The sequence below is a fragment of the Leptonychotes weddellii genome, chromosome 9, assembly GCF_054177405.1.
Source record: "Leptonychotes weddellii isolate Sample4059 chromosome 9, ASM5417740v2, whole genome shotgun sequence".
In the NCBI taxonomy this organism is placed as follows: domain Eukaryota; kingdom Metazoa; phylum Chordata; class Mammalia; order Carnivora; family Phocidae; genus Leptonychotes; species Leptonychotes weddellii.
Window position 1 is genome coordinate 53116472 of NC_138377.1, and position 16400 is coordinate 53132871.

The window sequence follows — 16400 nt, forward strand, 5'->3', positions numbered from 1 at the left end:
CACAAATAACAATTACTATATGCAGAATTAGGAAAGCATTAAAACTATATTACCACAAATATTGTTATGCTTTGTAGTTAACTGTTCATCTCACAGAAAAACCAAAAACCACCAAATGAAAGGGTATTCATTCTGTGTTTACAATTACCTTTCTTGAGAACACTTATTAGTGCAGAAAAAATCATACATTCCTCCAAACTTGTAGGCTCAGCAGACAGATATATTTTGAAAAGGTTAAGCTATGTTTAGAAAGGTAATCCTCAAGAGATGGATGCCAGAGAATTAAATATTCAGTACTTAAATTAACTTCTTATTTGGTACTTAGGAACAAATTGCCAAGAATTATCATCATCAAATAGAACATTTATTGACTCTGTTGGAAAAAGAACGATCTACTTGAAGAAAAAAAAAATTTAGAATTGGAAAGAAACCAGTATTTTTAACACTTTGCATGACTAATAGAAGCTATAACGCCTCAAAATGTTGCTTAGCTTACAGTGCTAATGGAAATTACTCAAAATAGTAGTTTCATGATTACTAGATTATGTTTATGTCTTTATTTTCCACTCTCAGCTTTAGCTTTTAAAAGATATTCCAAAGAATGTCATACAGAACTGTTACTTTCTACCAGAGAAGCAGGAAGTTTTGAAATTTCCAAAATTCTTCACATACAATTTGTTTCAAAAATTTCAAAACACTTACTTGCTAAATCAAAACTAAAAGACTTACATGTATAAGCTTATGAATAGCAAATAAACCCTTGAAAAATATCTTTGCCTAAATCGAAAATAAACATGAGAACGACCCTCTTATAGGAATTCAAATTGAATTTCATTGTGATTACTGAACTCAGGGAAACTGGATGATTTTAAATTATGGAAGAATGCAGTAAAGTGTTACAATTTTTACTAAAAGTCAAGTTTGAGGAAATGAGCTCGGAATATACCATGAAAAGAGTGGGTAAGTTACCAATAATTCTGTGATAGTTCATGTAATTAAAAGTGGTCTTTTAAAATATTCTCATATTTTAATGAAGTACTTAAAATACTTAAAATAGTTCTATTTATATTTAATGTTTTCAATATTCTCAAATGTGTCATAGATGATTTTTCAGGATTCCTATGAGCTCTTCTGAAAGGCAAGAGACTTATGAATATGCATTTTCAATGGGCAGGTGATATTACCCCCAAAGGAGTGAAAGTTGGTGCCTGGGGAGGGGGATGATGAAAACTTACTCTTTCTATGTATATGGCATATATATCCACACACATATATATGTATATGTATACATATCTATGTATACATATATATGTGTGTGTAAATAGATATAGTACTATAAAGAGATGCAATGTATATCCAGGATATTAAAATTTAACGGGGAAAGGCAATTAGGAGGAAAAGTCTAAAAGCCTTCCTTAAAGGGATGGTACTGAAGAAGAGTTTGAGAAAAACTATGTTAGACACATCTGGATTTTTATCATTATCCGAAGATGAGAACTTGAGCAAGCAACCTGATATTATGGAGTGTACGCTTCTTAAGGAATAAAATGGAAATTATGACTTCTTACAGTTGAAGATTTAAAAAGAAAAGATGCAAAGCACACAACACAATGCTAAATAAATGTTACCTCCATTCCCTTTTCTCCTCTTTTTTGAGGGTGCTATAAATTACATAATCTCCACAAAAGAATATTCAGATGCCAAAGGAAAGTGAGACATGAAGAGAAATGGAAGAAACTCCAGAGGCAATGACTTTTGTACATGATCCCTGGACTCAAGTATGCCCAAAGGTGGTGTGAAATCTAAAAGACTGCTTTGAATCTCAAATCTGTGATTTTCTTAATTGTATAAGCCTAGCAACATGGCTTGATTTTTATGAGCCTCAATTTTCACATCTGTACTCCACAGAGTTGTTACAGAGAACAAATGAGCTAATGTATGGGACACCCGTTTGTAACTAGACACCACTAAAATAAGTTACCTTATGATAGGCCACGGTTCATGTTGTTGATAGCAGGAAATGAAGACGGTGTCCTAGACTGTGTATGTACTGGGAAGGGATGAAAAAGGACAAAAACTGCTCCTCTCTAGTGTCTAAAAACAGACTGAGTCTTCAAAATCTAAACCTCAAGGGCAGAATTTCTTTGACAGTTTAAATCTAGTTTAAAAGAAAATTACCAGTGGAACTCTTACCTGTCTTTTCGTTCTTCATCTGTAAAGTGATTATCTAAGAAAGAGGTTCCCAGTATTGCAAGCAAAGTATTATGACCTTTCTTGTCAGCTGTATGGTACACTCGAGAAGCCAAGTGCAAGTTAACAGGCAGCTCCTGGGCTGGGACAGTGGTGCACAGATCATGAAGGCTAGGAGAGGGGTAGTCTTGCAGAATTCTGCAACAGAGAAAAGAAAGTGGGCTTCTTTGATCATTTTCGGTCTTTTCGGTATAAAATACATTGACATTGACAGTTTAATTTAGGCTCTAAAAGGGGTGTCTAAATGTATAAGATTTAACACTATAATGCTGGTTTATAACAAATTTAATATCACCATTGACCAGATCTTCAAAGTTATACATCCAACTTTCTGCTGAAGATCTCAATCTATATGACTTACAGATACCTAAGAAACAACAGGTCTAAAAGCAAACTCATTGTCATCTCACCCCACATCTCTTCTCTCCTGATTTCGGTAACTCAGTTGGTGACATCATATCCAGCCATCATGCATTACGTCTTTGCTACTCTGCTCAAATGCTAATGTCCCTGAAGAAGTAGAACGATGTAGTGCATTATCCATTAACCAGCATCAATGGAACCCAGGTCTCTGAAGTTTATGCAGCATCTTCCTTCCCACTATGCTAGAACTTGCCTGTCTCCTGCCTTTCCAAAGTAGAAAAGAAGGCATGAAGAGCTTTCTTTTTTTTTTTTTTTTTAAGATTTTATTTATTTATTTGACAGAGAGAGAGACAGCGAGAGAGGGAACACAAGCAGGGAGAGTGGGAGAGGAAGAAGCAGGCTTCCCGCTGAGCAGGGAGCCTGATGTGGGACTCGATCCCAGGACTCCGGGATCATGACCTGAGCTGAAGGCAGACGCTTACCAACTGAGCCACCCAGGTGCCCATGAAGAGCTTTCTTAATTACCATTGTCACTTGCCATCCAATCAACAAATACGTATCAAGCACCTATCATGTACCACTAATACTATTCTGCGCTAGATGATTTATACACATTCGAACTCCCACAATGAACTTATTATATGGGAGGTATTATTATCCTTATTTTAGAGCAGGCTTATTTTGGAGAGGTCATAAAATTAGTAACTACTAGGATCTAATACAATGCTGCTGACTATAAGCCAATATTTTTTCCTATTACTGACTGTTAATGGCCCCTGAGGTGGAAGTGGCCCCTATCCAGTATGACTCCATCCCTTGGGGCACCTGAGTGGCTCAGTCGGGTAAGCATCTGCCTTTGTCTGCCTTCGGCTCAGGTCATGATCCCAGCGTCCTGGGATCAAGCCCCGCATTGTGTTCCCTGCTCGGCGGGGAACCTGCTTCTCCCTCTCCCTCTGCCTCTGACTGCCAATACCCCTGCTTGTGTGCTTGCTGCTCTCTCTCTCTCAGTCATAATAAATAAATAAAATCTTTTTTAAAAATTTAAAAATAAATAAATAAAATTATACTCTTACATTAACCAAATGATGACCTTTTCATCAAATCAAATCAACTGAACTTTAGATCATGTTCTCTAGGACCTCCAAGACACAGCTGACAATATCGATGACCCTTCCTGAAATTGCTCTTCCTTTGTGAGCTTTTTTAAATCTGTGCTGTCCCAGCTCTCCATCTACCTCTCAAATTCATCATGATTTGATTTAGTCACTCGATTTTCTTTCTCCATCTTCCAAACAGGGGATGACTTCTGAGGTTGAACTCCCCTTTGTACATGGGCAAAGTAAGTTTCAGTGTTTCTATTTGCTCTTGTGCTGAGACCTCCCAAATTTCATCTCGGTGGCACTATCTCACCTAGATCCCTGGCCTGAAAGATACAAAACGCTGAGCCATCTTTGACTCCTCTTCCCTTCACTTGCACATCCTAAGAAAAACTGAGCCTCTCCAGTGCCCAGGGCTGCTACTTCTCCCTCCTCACTTCCAACACACTTCAGTCCAGGTCCTCATCACTTCAGCTTGCATTCACAAGGGTCTGAGAGTTGGATTGAGCACTGCACACTCTGTCTCTTCCTCTCTTCAATTCCTCCTGCAAAATTCTATCGCATTGGTCTTTAAATTCTCCTTTGCCCGGCACAACGCTTCTCTGTTGCTTGCTGCATTCATCTAACTTCCTCTCTCTAAGTTTCAAGGCTCTTAATATCTGGCTGTACTTCTAACACAGGGGTTAGGGTCAGACTGTCTCTGTTCAAATCCTGTTTAAAATTATCACTAGGTCATAAGCAAGTCAATTTATTTATACCTTGGCAAATTGGAAATAACAACATTAGCACATCCTGGATAAAGTTACTTTAAGAAAGAAAGGAGTTGAGAACAAACTGATGGTTGCCACAGGGGACGGGGTGGAGGGGTGGGCAAAGTAGGGGAAGGGGAGTGAGATATACAGACTTCCAATTATGGACTGAATAAGTCATGGGAATGAAAGGCACAGGAGAGGGAATATAGTCAGTAGTATTGTAATAGCGCTGTGTGGTGACAGATGGTAGCTACACTTGTGGTGAGCACAGCATAACATATAGAATTGTTGAATCACTAGGTTGTATACCTGAAACTAATGTAACATTGTATGTCACCTATACTTCAGTTCAAAGAAAAGAAAGAAAGGATTGAATGCATTTAAAATAGTGTCTCTCACATGGCAGATATTAGCTATTATTATTTGTCTCCAGGACAATTCATGGGGACAGCAATACCTGTCAGTTCCTTCAGTTATGGATCAAATGCTGCCTATCCTTTTGTCCATGTTTAAACATCCTTCAAACAATACCTCCAAGACAAACTTCTCTGCAAAATTTGCTGGGTTTTTTTTCTTTTTTACAAATATCTCTTTTCATACATCTCCTTCTTCTTGTGCCACCCCTTCTGACCCTTTATCTAATGGGTTAATGCTGATCTGTCCACCAACTGCTCCATGTATTCTAGATAGTAGCATAGTATAAAGAATTTAGACTTTAGAGTTGGCTGGGCCTGGATCAGAATCTCAGTTCTAATACTTGCAAGCTGTATCACTGGCTTCTCTGAAGGTCTTCTATAAGATGAAAATAAAAATCCCTAACTACTAAAAAAAATCCCTAACCATTGCCTTTGTAAAATTGATAATAACAAACAGTCCCTGGCCTGTGGAAGTCTCAAGAAATGCTTGTTTTATTTTTATTTCTGTTGTCATTAATTTGTATTGGGCAGCACCTAACCCATCACTACGCACAATATGGACATTATTGAATCACTGATATGAGTAGCATAGGGCTCAACAAGAACAGGACTAAAATCTGTACACGTTTGAGTAGGGTGGGGATTGGGAGGAGGTAAAACCAAAGCATTTGGAAATGCCTGAGACAAAGAAACCTAACTAAAGGAGTGAAAATGGGTGTCCAGAAAGCCAGGGATCCTAAGAAAGTCTTAGGACTGGGGAAAAAAAAAAGGGGGGGAGAGAAAAAGGTGAGCTCTGAAGTCAAGCTCATCTACATCATCACTGAGTCTAGAACAGTCCTGGCTAGTGGAATGTACTTGAGATTACATTACCAATTTTTTTTCCTTGAAAAAGCACCACAACCAATCTGAATTCCTATGCTCCCATCATACTCTAATAACAGATTTGCAAGTGAATCTCCCTAGGTCATTGAGCTAAATAACATTATATTTCCAAGAGATGGCTGAATTTCCAAGAAAACAATTTAATTTGGGAGCTAGTCACTGGTGAGAAAAGTGAGGTAAAAAAAAATTGTTTAAAGAAAAAGGAGCAGTGACTAAAAGATTTTCAGAAACATTTTTCCAAAATTCTCTTTCATTATACAAATTTCTTAACTCTCAGGTTTTCATTCCTCTGCATCTTATTCTTACTTCTCTTTAATGGAAATTTCTCATTTCAATTTTAATGAATTAACACAGTACTATATATATCAAAAAGATCTACAAATATTTTTGGCATGCTCGACAAAGGCTGTATGTTTTTATAGCACACTCTCCTTCAACAGGACTATTTGTCATTCTTTGAAACACTAAGACATAAAAAAGAAAAGACTCTGACTCTGTGTGTGGCCACACTACTTTGCTTAATGCACTAAATGCAAGGTTTTTTAGGAAAAAAAAATCAAGAAGTTTCTGCTTCATTGATAATCTGACAGTAACTATTTATTGAAGGTAAAATACTTGTTGTCTGCTGTCACTATTTGTTTTAATACATAATCTTGCTAACTAAATGAGCTTAAAGCAATGCAGATAAGCAATGGCATGTACAGGGTCACTTAAATGCCAGTTTGACTCTTTCATAAACTTTGGAATTCTTTTCCCATGAGTCTATTCTCAGCTACTAAATTGTGAGTAATATCCATTTACAAAGTTTAGGCTGGCCATAAAAAGGTTGTCTTCCATGTCCAGCACACCTTTCAATGCCCTAAGCAACAACAAAAGCTAATAATTAAAGCTTCTTTAAGCCCCAATAAAGAGTCAAATGCAGAAGAATCTAGAATAAACCAACCCATAAAAACCTAGTGGTAAAATAAGGAGAAAACCAGTTTCAACAAGGTGATTGGCAAAAGATAAACCCCTAAATCTAAATTGCATTCACACATATTATTCAAAATTGTGGTTGTATCCCTGCATAAGAATCTCCATTAAAAATTGGGAGGAGGGGAAATAAAACATGAAATGACAGTAGAGAAAAATAAGGTCATCTAAATTACCAAACTAATTGGCCTATGAACATTTTGTGTTGGGTTGAATTTTATTTTATTTCATCATAACAAAATTAACCAATATAGTAAGCAGTTAATCCAAATTAGTCATTACTGTGACCAAAAATATCAGATCTAACATTTAATTTTCCTTAGTCTCACAAAGAGCTATTTTTAATTCTAGTTATATCATTGTTATATCATTAAACTAAGTACATTGGCCAAAAAGAGTAACAGAAAGAAGTGTGAAGTAGAGAACATATATCCCAACCATAATATCTCACACCAACTCATCCTGTGGGAAAGTTTAACTTAGACCTCATATATATGAATTTCTAAAATATTTAATTTTCCTTTAAAAATGCATTTTCAGGTATCAATGCTATTAAATAACTTCTCTTCAGGCAGTAAAATTTGTAAACTTAAGGAAGTTACTTGTTTTTAGGTAGTTTTTGATCCCACTGGGGTTTTGGACACCTTCCTTGTCTCTGTTGTGGAATTTCTAATTTACTTTTTTGTGTTCGCTTAACTTCTTTTCCTCTGATTTGCAAAAATTCTGATGATTTCACCTTTAAGAAAATATAAAGTAGGCTGTTAATGAAAGTTGTAACATGAGAATTAGATCTTTCTCTCATATTTAATGGTCTATCTTATATTTAAACTCCTGATTTCTATGTATATTTTATAACATAATATAAATCCTAAAGGTGAGTTGGTATTTTCCTCTAAATCCTTTTCTAAATTTTTACATATACACCTTCATAGCAATAAAAATATTAGTACCATATTTATCTATAATATTTTATTTATTGCCTGGGGCACCTGGGTAGCTCAGCAGTTAAAGCGTCTGCCTTTGGCTCAGATCATCATCTCCAGGTCCTGGGATCGAGCCCCAGAGCCCCATGTCTGGCTTCCTGCTCAGCAGGGAGTCTGCTTCTCCCTTTTCCTCTGCCCCTCCACCCCAGACTCTCTCTCTCTCTCTTTCAAAGAAATAAATAAAATCTTTTAAAAATGTATTTTATTTATTGCCTTAAAACTATTAAAGAAGAAATAAAGATTTTTCCCTCCATAGATCTACTCTTGTTTTTTTTCTAAGATTTTATTTTTTTAAGCAATCTCTACACCCATCGTGGGGCTCAAACATAAAACCCAAATATCAAGAGTCACATGCTCCACCAACTGAGCCAGCCAAGTTCCCTTTGGTTGGTATTTTTAATAGAATTTGCCCTTAGTCTTAAAAGTTTGGCATGACTGGTGGTTGCAAGCACAGCCAAAATGAATTTTAATGTTTCATATAACTGTTTTGAGGAATGTTTACCAATTTGTACTTCTTAGAGTTGTACTGTTTTCTATTTCTACTGCTTGGGAAAAATCAAATGCATTTCTGTCTCTTAAATAATTGCCTTTTAATCATTATAGGTATTAGGAGTATTGTTTTCCTAGATTTCCTAGAAAATTTGCAGAATTCATGGTAATAGGTCATCAAAAGATTTTTTTCTTGGTGGGATGTTCTGTAATTTTTTTTTTTTTTTGAGACTAGATTTAAGGAGGAAAGCAGGGAAGCTTTCCTTGGGGAAAGCGGAGAGATATGGTTGAATAAATAGAAGGAGGCCAGATAAAGGGAGGTTCTCATAAATTAGGTAGAGGGTTTGGGCTCCCAGCAGCAGAAAGGAGAGAGCTATTGTGATTTCTTTGGTAAAGAAGTGATGATGAATAAGGAAAGTTCAGAGTACAGACCATTCTATCTCACCACCCAGTTAATGTTTGAATTTCCCCTACAGTTTCTCCACCAAGTGGTCATCCATCCTGGCTTGAACATGGTGGGGAACAGGGGACTTGGACACATCCAAAAGCAGTCATTTTCTCTCTGAAACTCTCCCCGTTGTTTTTTGTTATAGAGCCTCACAACTTTCATCCACCAGTCTCAGTTCAAACCATCATACAGGGACAGTCCAGCTCCTTCCATCTGACTGGCAATCAAATATTTGAATACAGCTGACTCTCCTGGGCCTGCTTTTCCCCCAGATAAACATCACCAGTCCCTTCAATTCTACCTTATGTGACATGTTTCTGAGATACTGTGCTTTGTCATCTTGAATGCTCTCTTCCAAATGGTCTCCAATTTGTCAGTGTCGCTCCTAGGATTGGAAACCCAGATCCGAACATGACATGTGAGGTGTATGTGATCAGGTCAACCAGGAGAAAGATGATCCTCTTTTATGGTATTCGTCAATCAGTGCAAACTATGATTGCACTTGTCTTCCTCTCACAAAACTAAATCAAGGCCTAAAACTCTGAAGTCTTTCACATTTGCTCTGAGTCATGTCATCCCATATCTATGCACTTAGCTTGTGGATCCAAGGGCAGAATCATACACACATTTATCCCAATTAAATTTTATCTGAGGTCTGACCAACCAAATCTTACCATCACATTTGGATGTTATCTACAAATACAATCAGTAAATCTTCCATATTCTCATCCAAATTATTGGGAAATATGCTGAAATGGACACAGTCTTATCACAGTCCACTAGGGACTTTCATGACTAGCTGTGCATCCTTTACATAACTAATTACAAATCCATCTAGCAGTTCAACTGATTGCAGTCTTGTCTACAAAACTGTCATTGGGAGGCTTGCATAAATGGATTGCTGAAATCCAAAGGCTAATAACAATAACTAACGTTTAATGAGCTTTCTTGTAGGCCAACCTCTTCGCCATGATAGCCTTGCATTGAACTCCAGGTCTGACAGTTTTCTGATGCTCAGTCTAGTAAGTCTAAAAAAGAAATAAGATTGGTCTTTTGTGGCTTATCCTTAGGAAACCCATCCTGGCTCCAAGTGATTACTGCTTCCTCTTATAAGCCATATATAAAGGGTTCTTCTAAAGTTCTTACAATTCTTTTAGTGATTCATTTAATCATTCCAGAGTTTTGCCCAAATTCAGTGCATACATTACAGAAACCATCGCCCTTATCCTTAAAAAAGTAAATCTCAGATTTGCAGTTGCCCATGCCCAGGCTTCTAGCTCCCCTCCCATTGTAGCATCTCCTCAAAGCTGCTGCAGGCAGGGGGGCAAGAGGCTTCAACCTATCTTTCTGAGCTGACAGGCTCAGATACCTAAGTTAACTCTTACAATCTTTTACCAATCTGGGGCCTCAAGTTTCTTTTATCACTTCTTTTTCCCTTCTTTCTAAATGAAAGATTATTGTCCTTGTCAGATTTAAGAGAAGCAAAGTACAAGTTTATCAGCTTCCTTTTCTCTTTGTCATATTTCTGTTTACTTAAAACCTCAACCTTTTTTCAAAATTAAATTAAGGCAACTCTGTCATCTGTTGTCATCACACTATTCATCCATAATGATGGGGTTATCCTTCCTTTTTTTCTCTCTTTGCTCTTAAACTAACATAAAAAAAAAACTTTTTTATTCTTAGCATGATTCACAGGTCTCAACCCATTCTGGATCTTAGGCTTTTGGATATAATTATTACAGCCACATGTCACTTTTATGTTTATCTATGGATGTGTATTTCTTCTTTCATCTTTGTATATTTTTAAAACTGTGAATGCAATAGATCACTCATAACTGTTTTTGTGAGAATCTGAGGGGATTAAGGGCATCCCGCATCTCTTAAACTTCCTTCCATTTAGAATCTCAAGACATGTGGTATCTATATTTTTACAGACTTTTTAACCTTTTCCCTCCTAATATGTTCAACAATCCTCTCACAGGCCCTTGTGTCAGACATTTCTTCACGGTCACCATTACCTCATTTCTCTTTTTCATTTAATTTATCTAAGTCATGTTGGTCATGACTGAGAAGAGAGTCCCAATAACCTTTATTATACTAATGAGCTTCTAAGAAAGAGCCGAGATGCCCTTCAACAGATGAATGGATAAAGAAGATGTGGTCCATATATACAATGGAATATTACTCAGCCATCAGAAATGGTCAAAAAAGACTAATCAAGGGTGCCTGCGTGGCTCAGTTGGTTAAGCGGCTGCTTTCAGCTCAGGTCTGATCCCAGGATCCTGGGATTGAGTCCAATATCGGGCTCCCTGCTCATCGGGGAGCCTGCTTCTCCCTCCAACTGCTGCTCCCCCTGCTTGTATTTTCTCTCTCTCTGTCAAATAAAGAAATAAAATCTTTAAAACAAAACAAAAAAAAGACTAATCAAATTCTCTGGTGTCTGCTGAATGAGACCTTCTGGCATATATCTGAGCAGTGGAAGTCCTGCACTACTCCTTTAACACACCCCTGTGCTAGTTCCATTTGCTATGTCAAAAGAGGTCTTCTTCATACAAATGGCTAACAGACACATAAAAAAATGTTCATCATCATTAGCCATCAGGGAAATTCAAATCAAAACCACATTGAGATACCATCTTACACCAGTTAGAATGGCAAAAATTGACAAGGCAAGAAACAACAAATGTTGGAGAGGATGTGGAGAAAGGGGAACCCTCTTACACTGTTGATGGGAATACAAGTTGGTAAAGCCACTTTGGAAAACAGTGTGGAGATGCCTCAAAAAATTAAAAATAGAGCTACCCCATGACCCAGCAATTGCACTCCTGGTTATTTACCCCAAAGACACAGATGTAGTGAAAAGAAGGGCCATATGCACCCCAATGTTCATAGCAGCAATGTCCACAATAGCCAAACTGTGGAAAGAGCTGAGAAGCCCTTCAACAGATGAATGGATAAAGAAGATGTGGTCCATACATACAATGGAATATTACTCAGCCATCAGAAAGGATGAATACCCAACTTTTACATCAACATGGATGGGACTGGAGGAGATTATGCTAAGTGAAATAAGTCAAGCAGAGAAAGTCAATTATCATATGGTTTCACTTATTTGTGGAACATAGGAATAGCATGGAGGACATTAGGAGAAGGAAGGGAAAAATGAAGGTGGGGAAATCGGAGGGGGAGACGAACCATGAGAGACTATGGACTCTGAGAAACAAACAGGGTTTTAGAGGGGAGTGGGTGGGGGGATGGGTTAGCCCAGTGATGGGTATTAAGGAGGGCACGTACTGCATGGAGCATTGGGTGTTATACAAAAACAATGAATCGTGGATCACTACATCAAAAACTAATGATGTATGGTGACTAACATAACATAATAAAATAAAATAAAATTTTTTTAAAAACCTAAAAAAAAAAGGAAAAGAAAAATTCTTGCTCTTTGCTGTCCAAATGCTCAGCATGTTAAACCTCACTTTGAATCAGTCTCTCAGACAGATAATGAGGTGGTAACAAAATACAGGACTGTAATAGAAATAGATTGAGTGAAAAAGAATTTCTCAGGATATGAGCTGAGATGTGTATACAAAACCAGGCAGCAATCATTAATAAAACTCATTCTTTGGCCTCAAAAAAAAAAAAAAAAAAAAAGAGGACTTCTTGTACCCCCAGTCTGGCCTGCCTTGCTGGAGTACATTATTCCTCATTCCTGTGCCAGGGATGCTAGAGACTAATTTTATGGCCTCAAATGTCCAAAGTAAAGTTCATGGATTATAACTGATCTTGACATGTTAATGCAAATAAATACAAGGCACTTGGTGGTATGAGTCACGGGACTATTGCCTTTCTATGGCATTTCTAACATGTCCCACACTATGCCAAAACAATAAACCTTAAAGTCTCTTATGGTTTTCTTTTCTCCTCCTCTTGAAACACTTCTGGTTCTGGTTTAGAGCTCTCTTAATCCATTCTCCCAAGTCTTTCTTGTCCAACATTCCTTCTGGTTTTGTGAGGGACACTCTATCCCTAGTCATTTTTGTTTGTTCTTATACTTAACCAGATACCTGTTAATTGTTGTTATGAAAGAGCACTGTTACAAAGGTTTGTAAAAAGTAAAGATTCCAGAATTAGACCATCTCATTTCAAGTCCTTCCTTTACAACTTAACTAGATGTTTGTACTTGGACAAGTTATTTATCTTCTTTATGACAGTTTCTTCAAATACAGTCTTGTTAAGAAATCTATTTTTAGGAAAAAGTAGGATAATATATGCAAAACACTTAGCAAAGTGGTTGGCATGTGGTAAATAATAAATGCTAGTTACCTTAGGGAAGGGCTGCCTCTTTTTACTAAAAATAAATTTCTATAACTTCTTAATAATATTTAACGGCAGCCACAACAATCCAAAAGAATTAATGTGGAACTTTTCTAATGAGAGATTTGAATTCCTCCAGGCCATCATTGTTAAATCACTGTCCAGAAATCCAGGTCATTTTTTTACACATTTAGTAGCTAACTATTTGCCTCTCATGCCCACATTTTATTTCCAAAGTCCCAATGTTCAGATAGAAGTATGGGTGAAAACACTGTCTACGCTCACCAGCCTAACACTTTTTCATCAAGATGCCATGGTCTTTAAAGATACTGTTTAAGGGACACCTAGGTGGCTCAGTCGGTTAAGCGTCTGCTTTCAGTTCAGGTATTGATCTCAGGATCCTGGGACTGAGTCCCAAGTTGGGCTCCCTGCTCAGTGGGAGCCTGCTTCTCCCTCTCCTCCCCACTCATGCCGTCTCTTGCTATCTCTGTCTCTTTCTCTCTCTCTCAAATAAATGAAAAAATCTTTTTTAAAAAGACACTTAAAAAAAAAGGAAAGAAAGAAAAAGATGCTAAGGGCTCCACACCTAGAAGGTGTCAGGCTGAAACACAGGATTCACCTGGAGTAGTTAGCAAAGAGTGGGTTCACTTAGCCTTGGCAGGATTCATTTCATACCCCCAAGTGCATGCTTTAGAAAGATAGCATAACTTCTGATGGGTCCATAACCCATCACAAGATAAGTCCCTTCTCCTTCACAGCAGTCGTGGATTTTCTCTGGTCAATTATTATTTGTGCATCTTCCTTATTAACCATTATTCCCAATAGATCAATATGCTAGCATCATGCAAGATGAACTTAAGAAAGTAGGACTTGAGAAATGAAGAAAAGCCAGGAGGCTACTGCGTTAATCCAAACATAAGGTCACTAGGACCCAGACTAGGATGAAGGCAACTGGAAAAGAGAAGGAAAAAATTACAAGCAATAATGTTAGGAGGAATCTAGACCTTGGAGACTCATTGTGGGTGAAAGGCAAGGGAAGGGGAGGTCACAGATTTCAGAGTTGGGAGTTTTGGGCACAAGTTGAAGAATGGCCAGTTGACATGGGTGAAACATTTTAGCAGAAACATGGTCTTCGATGGGAAGAGGGGACCCAACAGGAGAGGGAAGGTTGTTTACCAAGAAGTTGTATCCATTTGAATCAGTTAGAGAGAGGACCCGTGGTGATAATCAAGATAATATTTTGTGGTTCAGGGAAAAGTGGCTTTTTTTTAATCCTAATAATAATGCACCATTTTAAATAAACTCATTAAAGTCAAAAGGTAACTCAAATTAAAGAAACGTACTAAGTGAATAGCAGTAAGGCAATACACAGATATGGTAAAAAATTATTTAAATTATACATATATAAAATGAATCTGAGAAACATTCTCACAATAGGAAAAGACTTAGGGTTAGGATAAACCTAAACAGGGCAAAGTTTTAAAATATACAAAATTCACCCAATCCTGGTCCCTGGGTTACAGTTTCTGACTCCCTCAAGATGGTAATGTGAGGGCTCTTGGTCAATTTCTGAAAGCCCTGAGGTTCCTTCCCTCCTTGCAAATGTGTCTTCTCTCCCCAGAGTTGTAATCAGGGTTAAGACTAAAAGCCCTCAACACACAGATGTCCCCTTTTCGCAAATGAGCAATTTGCAAATAGGCCCTTTTTCAGGGTGAACCCACCTCCATGCTGTGGCCCTTGCCTGGTCCATTTCTTCACACTTGCACATCCCCAACAATCGTAACTCTTTCCAACACAAATAGTGCTTTACCTTTAAAGATGCCCGTTTGGCTGCTTTGGAATCACCTGTGGGCTGTTCGTCTTTCAAAGGTTTACTGGATTCATCTGCTGGTCGAACTTCCAGAGTTTCCTGAGATTTAAATACTGTGCTTTCTGCTTCGGAGACTCCCCACTCTAATACATCCTCTTGTTCAAGCTGGAAAATACTTGAGATAGCTTTGGGAAGTTCCTCAAGCACATTCTGTGGGAAAACACAGATGTACAAGAATGTTCTTCTTATTGGTCCTTCCAGAGTTTTAAGTCACACAATGTTTTTTCTAACCACAAAATGATGATTAAAATGCATGATTGAAATTAAGCAAAGGTAGTAAATTTCCTCTGAAGATTTAGAAAGAGAAATTCAAATTGACTTAAGAACAATGTAAAGCCTAGCAAATTATTTTCTCTGGCTCGTGTCTCAGAAAATATAGCTCCCCCACAGTTACTATGCACCAACTCTAAGGAAATCATAAGACACCAATCTTACCCTGACTTCACCCCATACTCACATAGATCAAGGCCCACTGAAACATCTGACCTCTGAGGTTCTTTGGTCCCGAGAAATGGGATTTCTGCTAATCAGATGCTCTTCCAGAAGCCTGACTCCAAGTCCTCAAAGAAGAGCTGACCCAGAGGCCTCAAGAAGACCACCCAGATATCCCTGCTCCATACCAAGCCCTAATGAAAAACTCTCACAAAATATCACTCTTAAAACTATTGTGTTCCTTAAAAATGTCTCACTGACTTAATCTCACCAAGTCTTAGGTAAAGTATCTTTATAGCCATATTTGGATATTACCCAATTTTAAACCAAAACAATTTGGGATTATGGAGTACTGGCAGTTAAAGCTTCACTGCCTCAAATTAACAGATGATAAAACCATTCTGATTTATATAAAAATCTGAATTCTAGAGAATGACTTGAAAATGCAATTACATCACTTTGTTCTTTGATACATTCATTTGCGAATAAGTAAAATAAAGGGTAAAGATGTCATACAGCACCAAATACTATATATCTTTATTATGCAAAAAGGGATGGCTAAACCAAGAAATTTCCATTTGTAAAATGAAACTTTAAGCCAGAGCTCATATTTCTATAAAACTACTTATTGGATGGTGCTATGAAAAGAGTAAAAGCTTTGCAACTAGATGGGACACTATTCAAATCCTGGATCTGTCAATTAATGAAAGTGTGATTTTGGTCAAGTTACTTACCCTTCTTAGCCTCATTCTCCTCATCAGTAAAAAGGGGGTTTAATAAAATCTTTTTCATAAAATAGCAGAATAGATATATTCGGGAAATATGTGTTTTGGGCCCTGTGCTTTCTATGGCAAGCTCATTCGTGACATGCTCCATAGATTTGGCCCTGTTAATCACTCCCTTCCTTTTTTTTTTTTAATTTTATTATGTTATGTTAATCACCATACATTACATCATTAGTTTTTGATGTAGTGTTCCATGATTCACTGTTTGCGTATAACACCCAGTGCTCCATGCAGAACGTGCCCTCTTTAATACCCATCACCAGGCTAACCCATCCCCCCACCCCCTCCCCTCTAGAACCCTCAGTTTGTTTCTCAGAGTCCATAGTCTCCCATGGTTTTTCTCC

At 37.5% G+C, this 16400-nt stretch overlaps 1 protein-coding gene across 1 annotated transcript in view; it reads right to left on the reverse strand.

The window, feature by feature from the left end:
• TTC6 (tetratricopeptide repeat domain 6) overlaps positions 1 to 16400 on the reverse strand; it is a 180551-nt gene that overhangs the window by 109846 nt on the left and 54305 nt on the right. Inside the window, exons 3-5 of the mRNA XM_081829680.1 lie at positions 14780 to 14989; positions 7335 to 7468; positions 2194 to 2388 (exon numbers count right to left, since the gene is read on the reverse strand). Of these exons, the coding sequence (XP_081685806.1) occupies positions 2194 to 2388; positions 7335 to 7468; positions 14780 to 14989 (539 nt within the window). The remainder of the gene's footprint in view (positions 1 to 2193; positions 2389 to 7334; positions 7469 to 14779; positions 14990 to 16400) is intronic.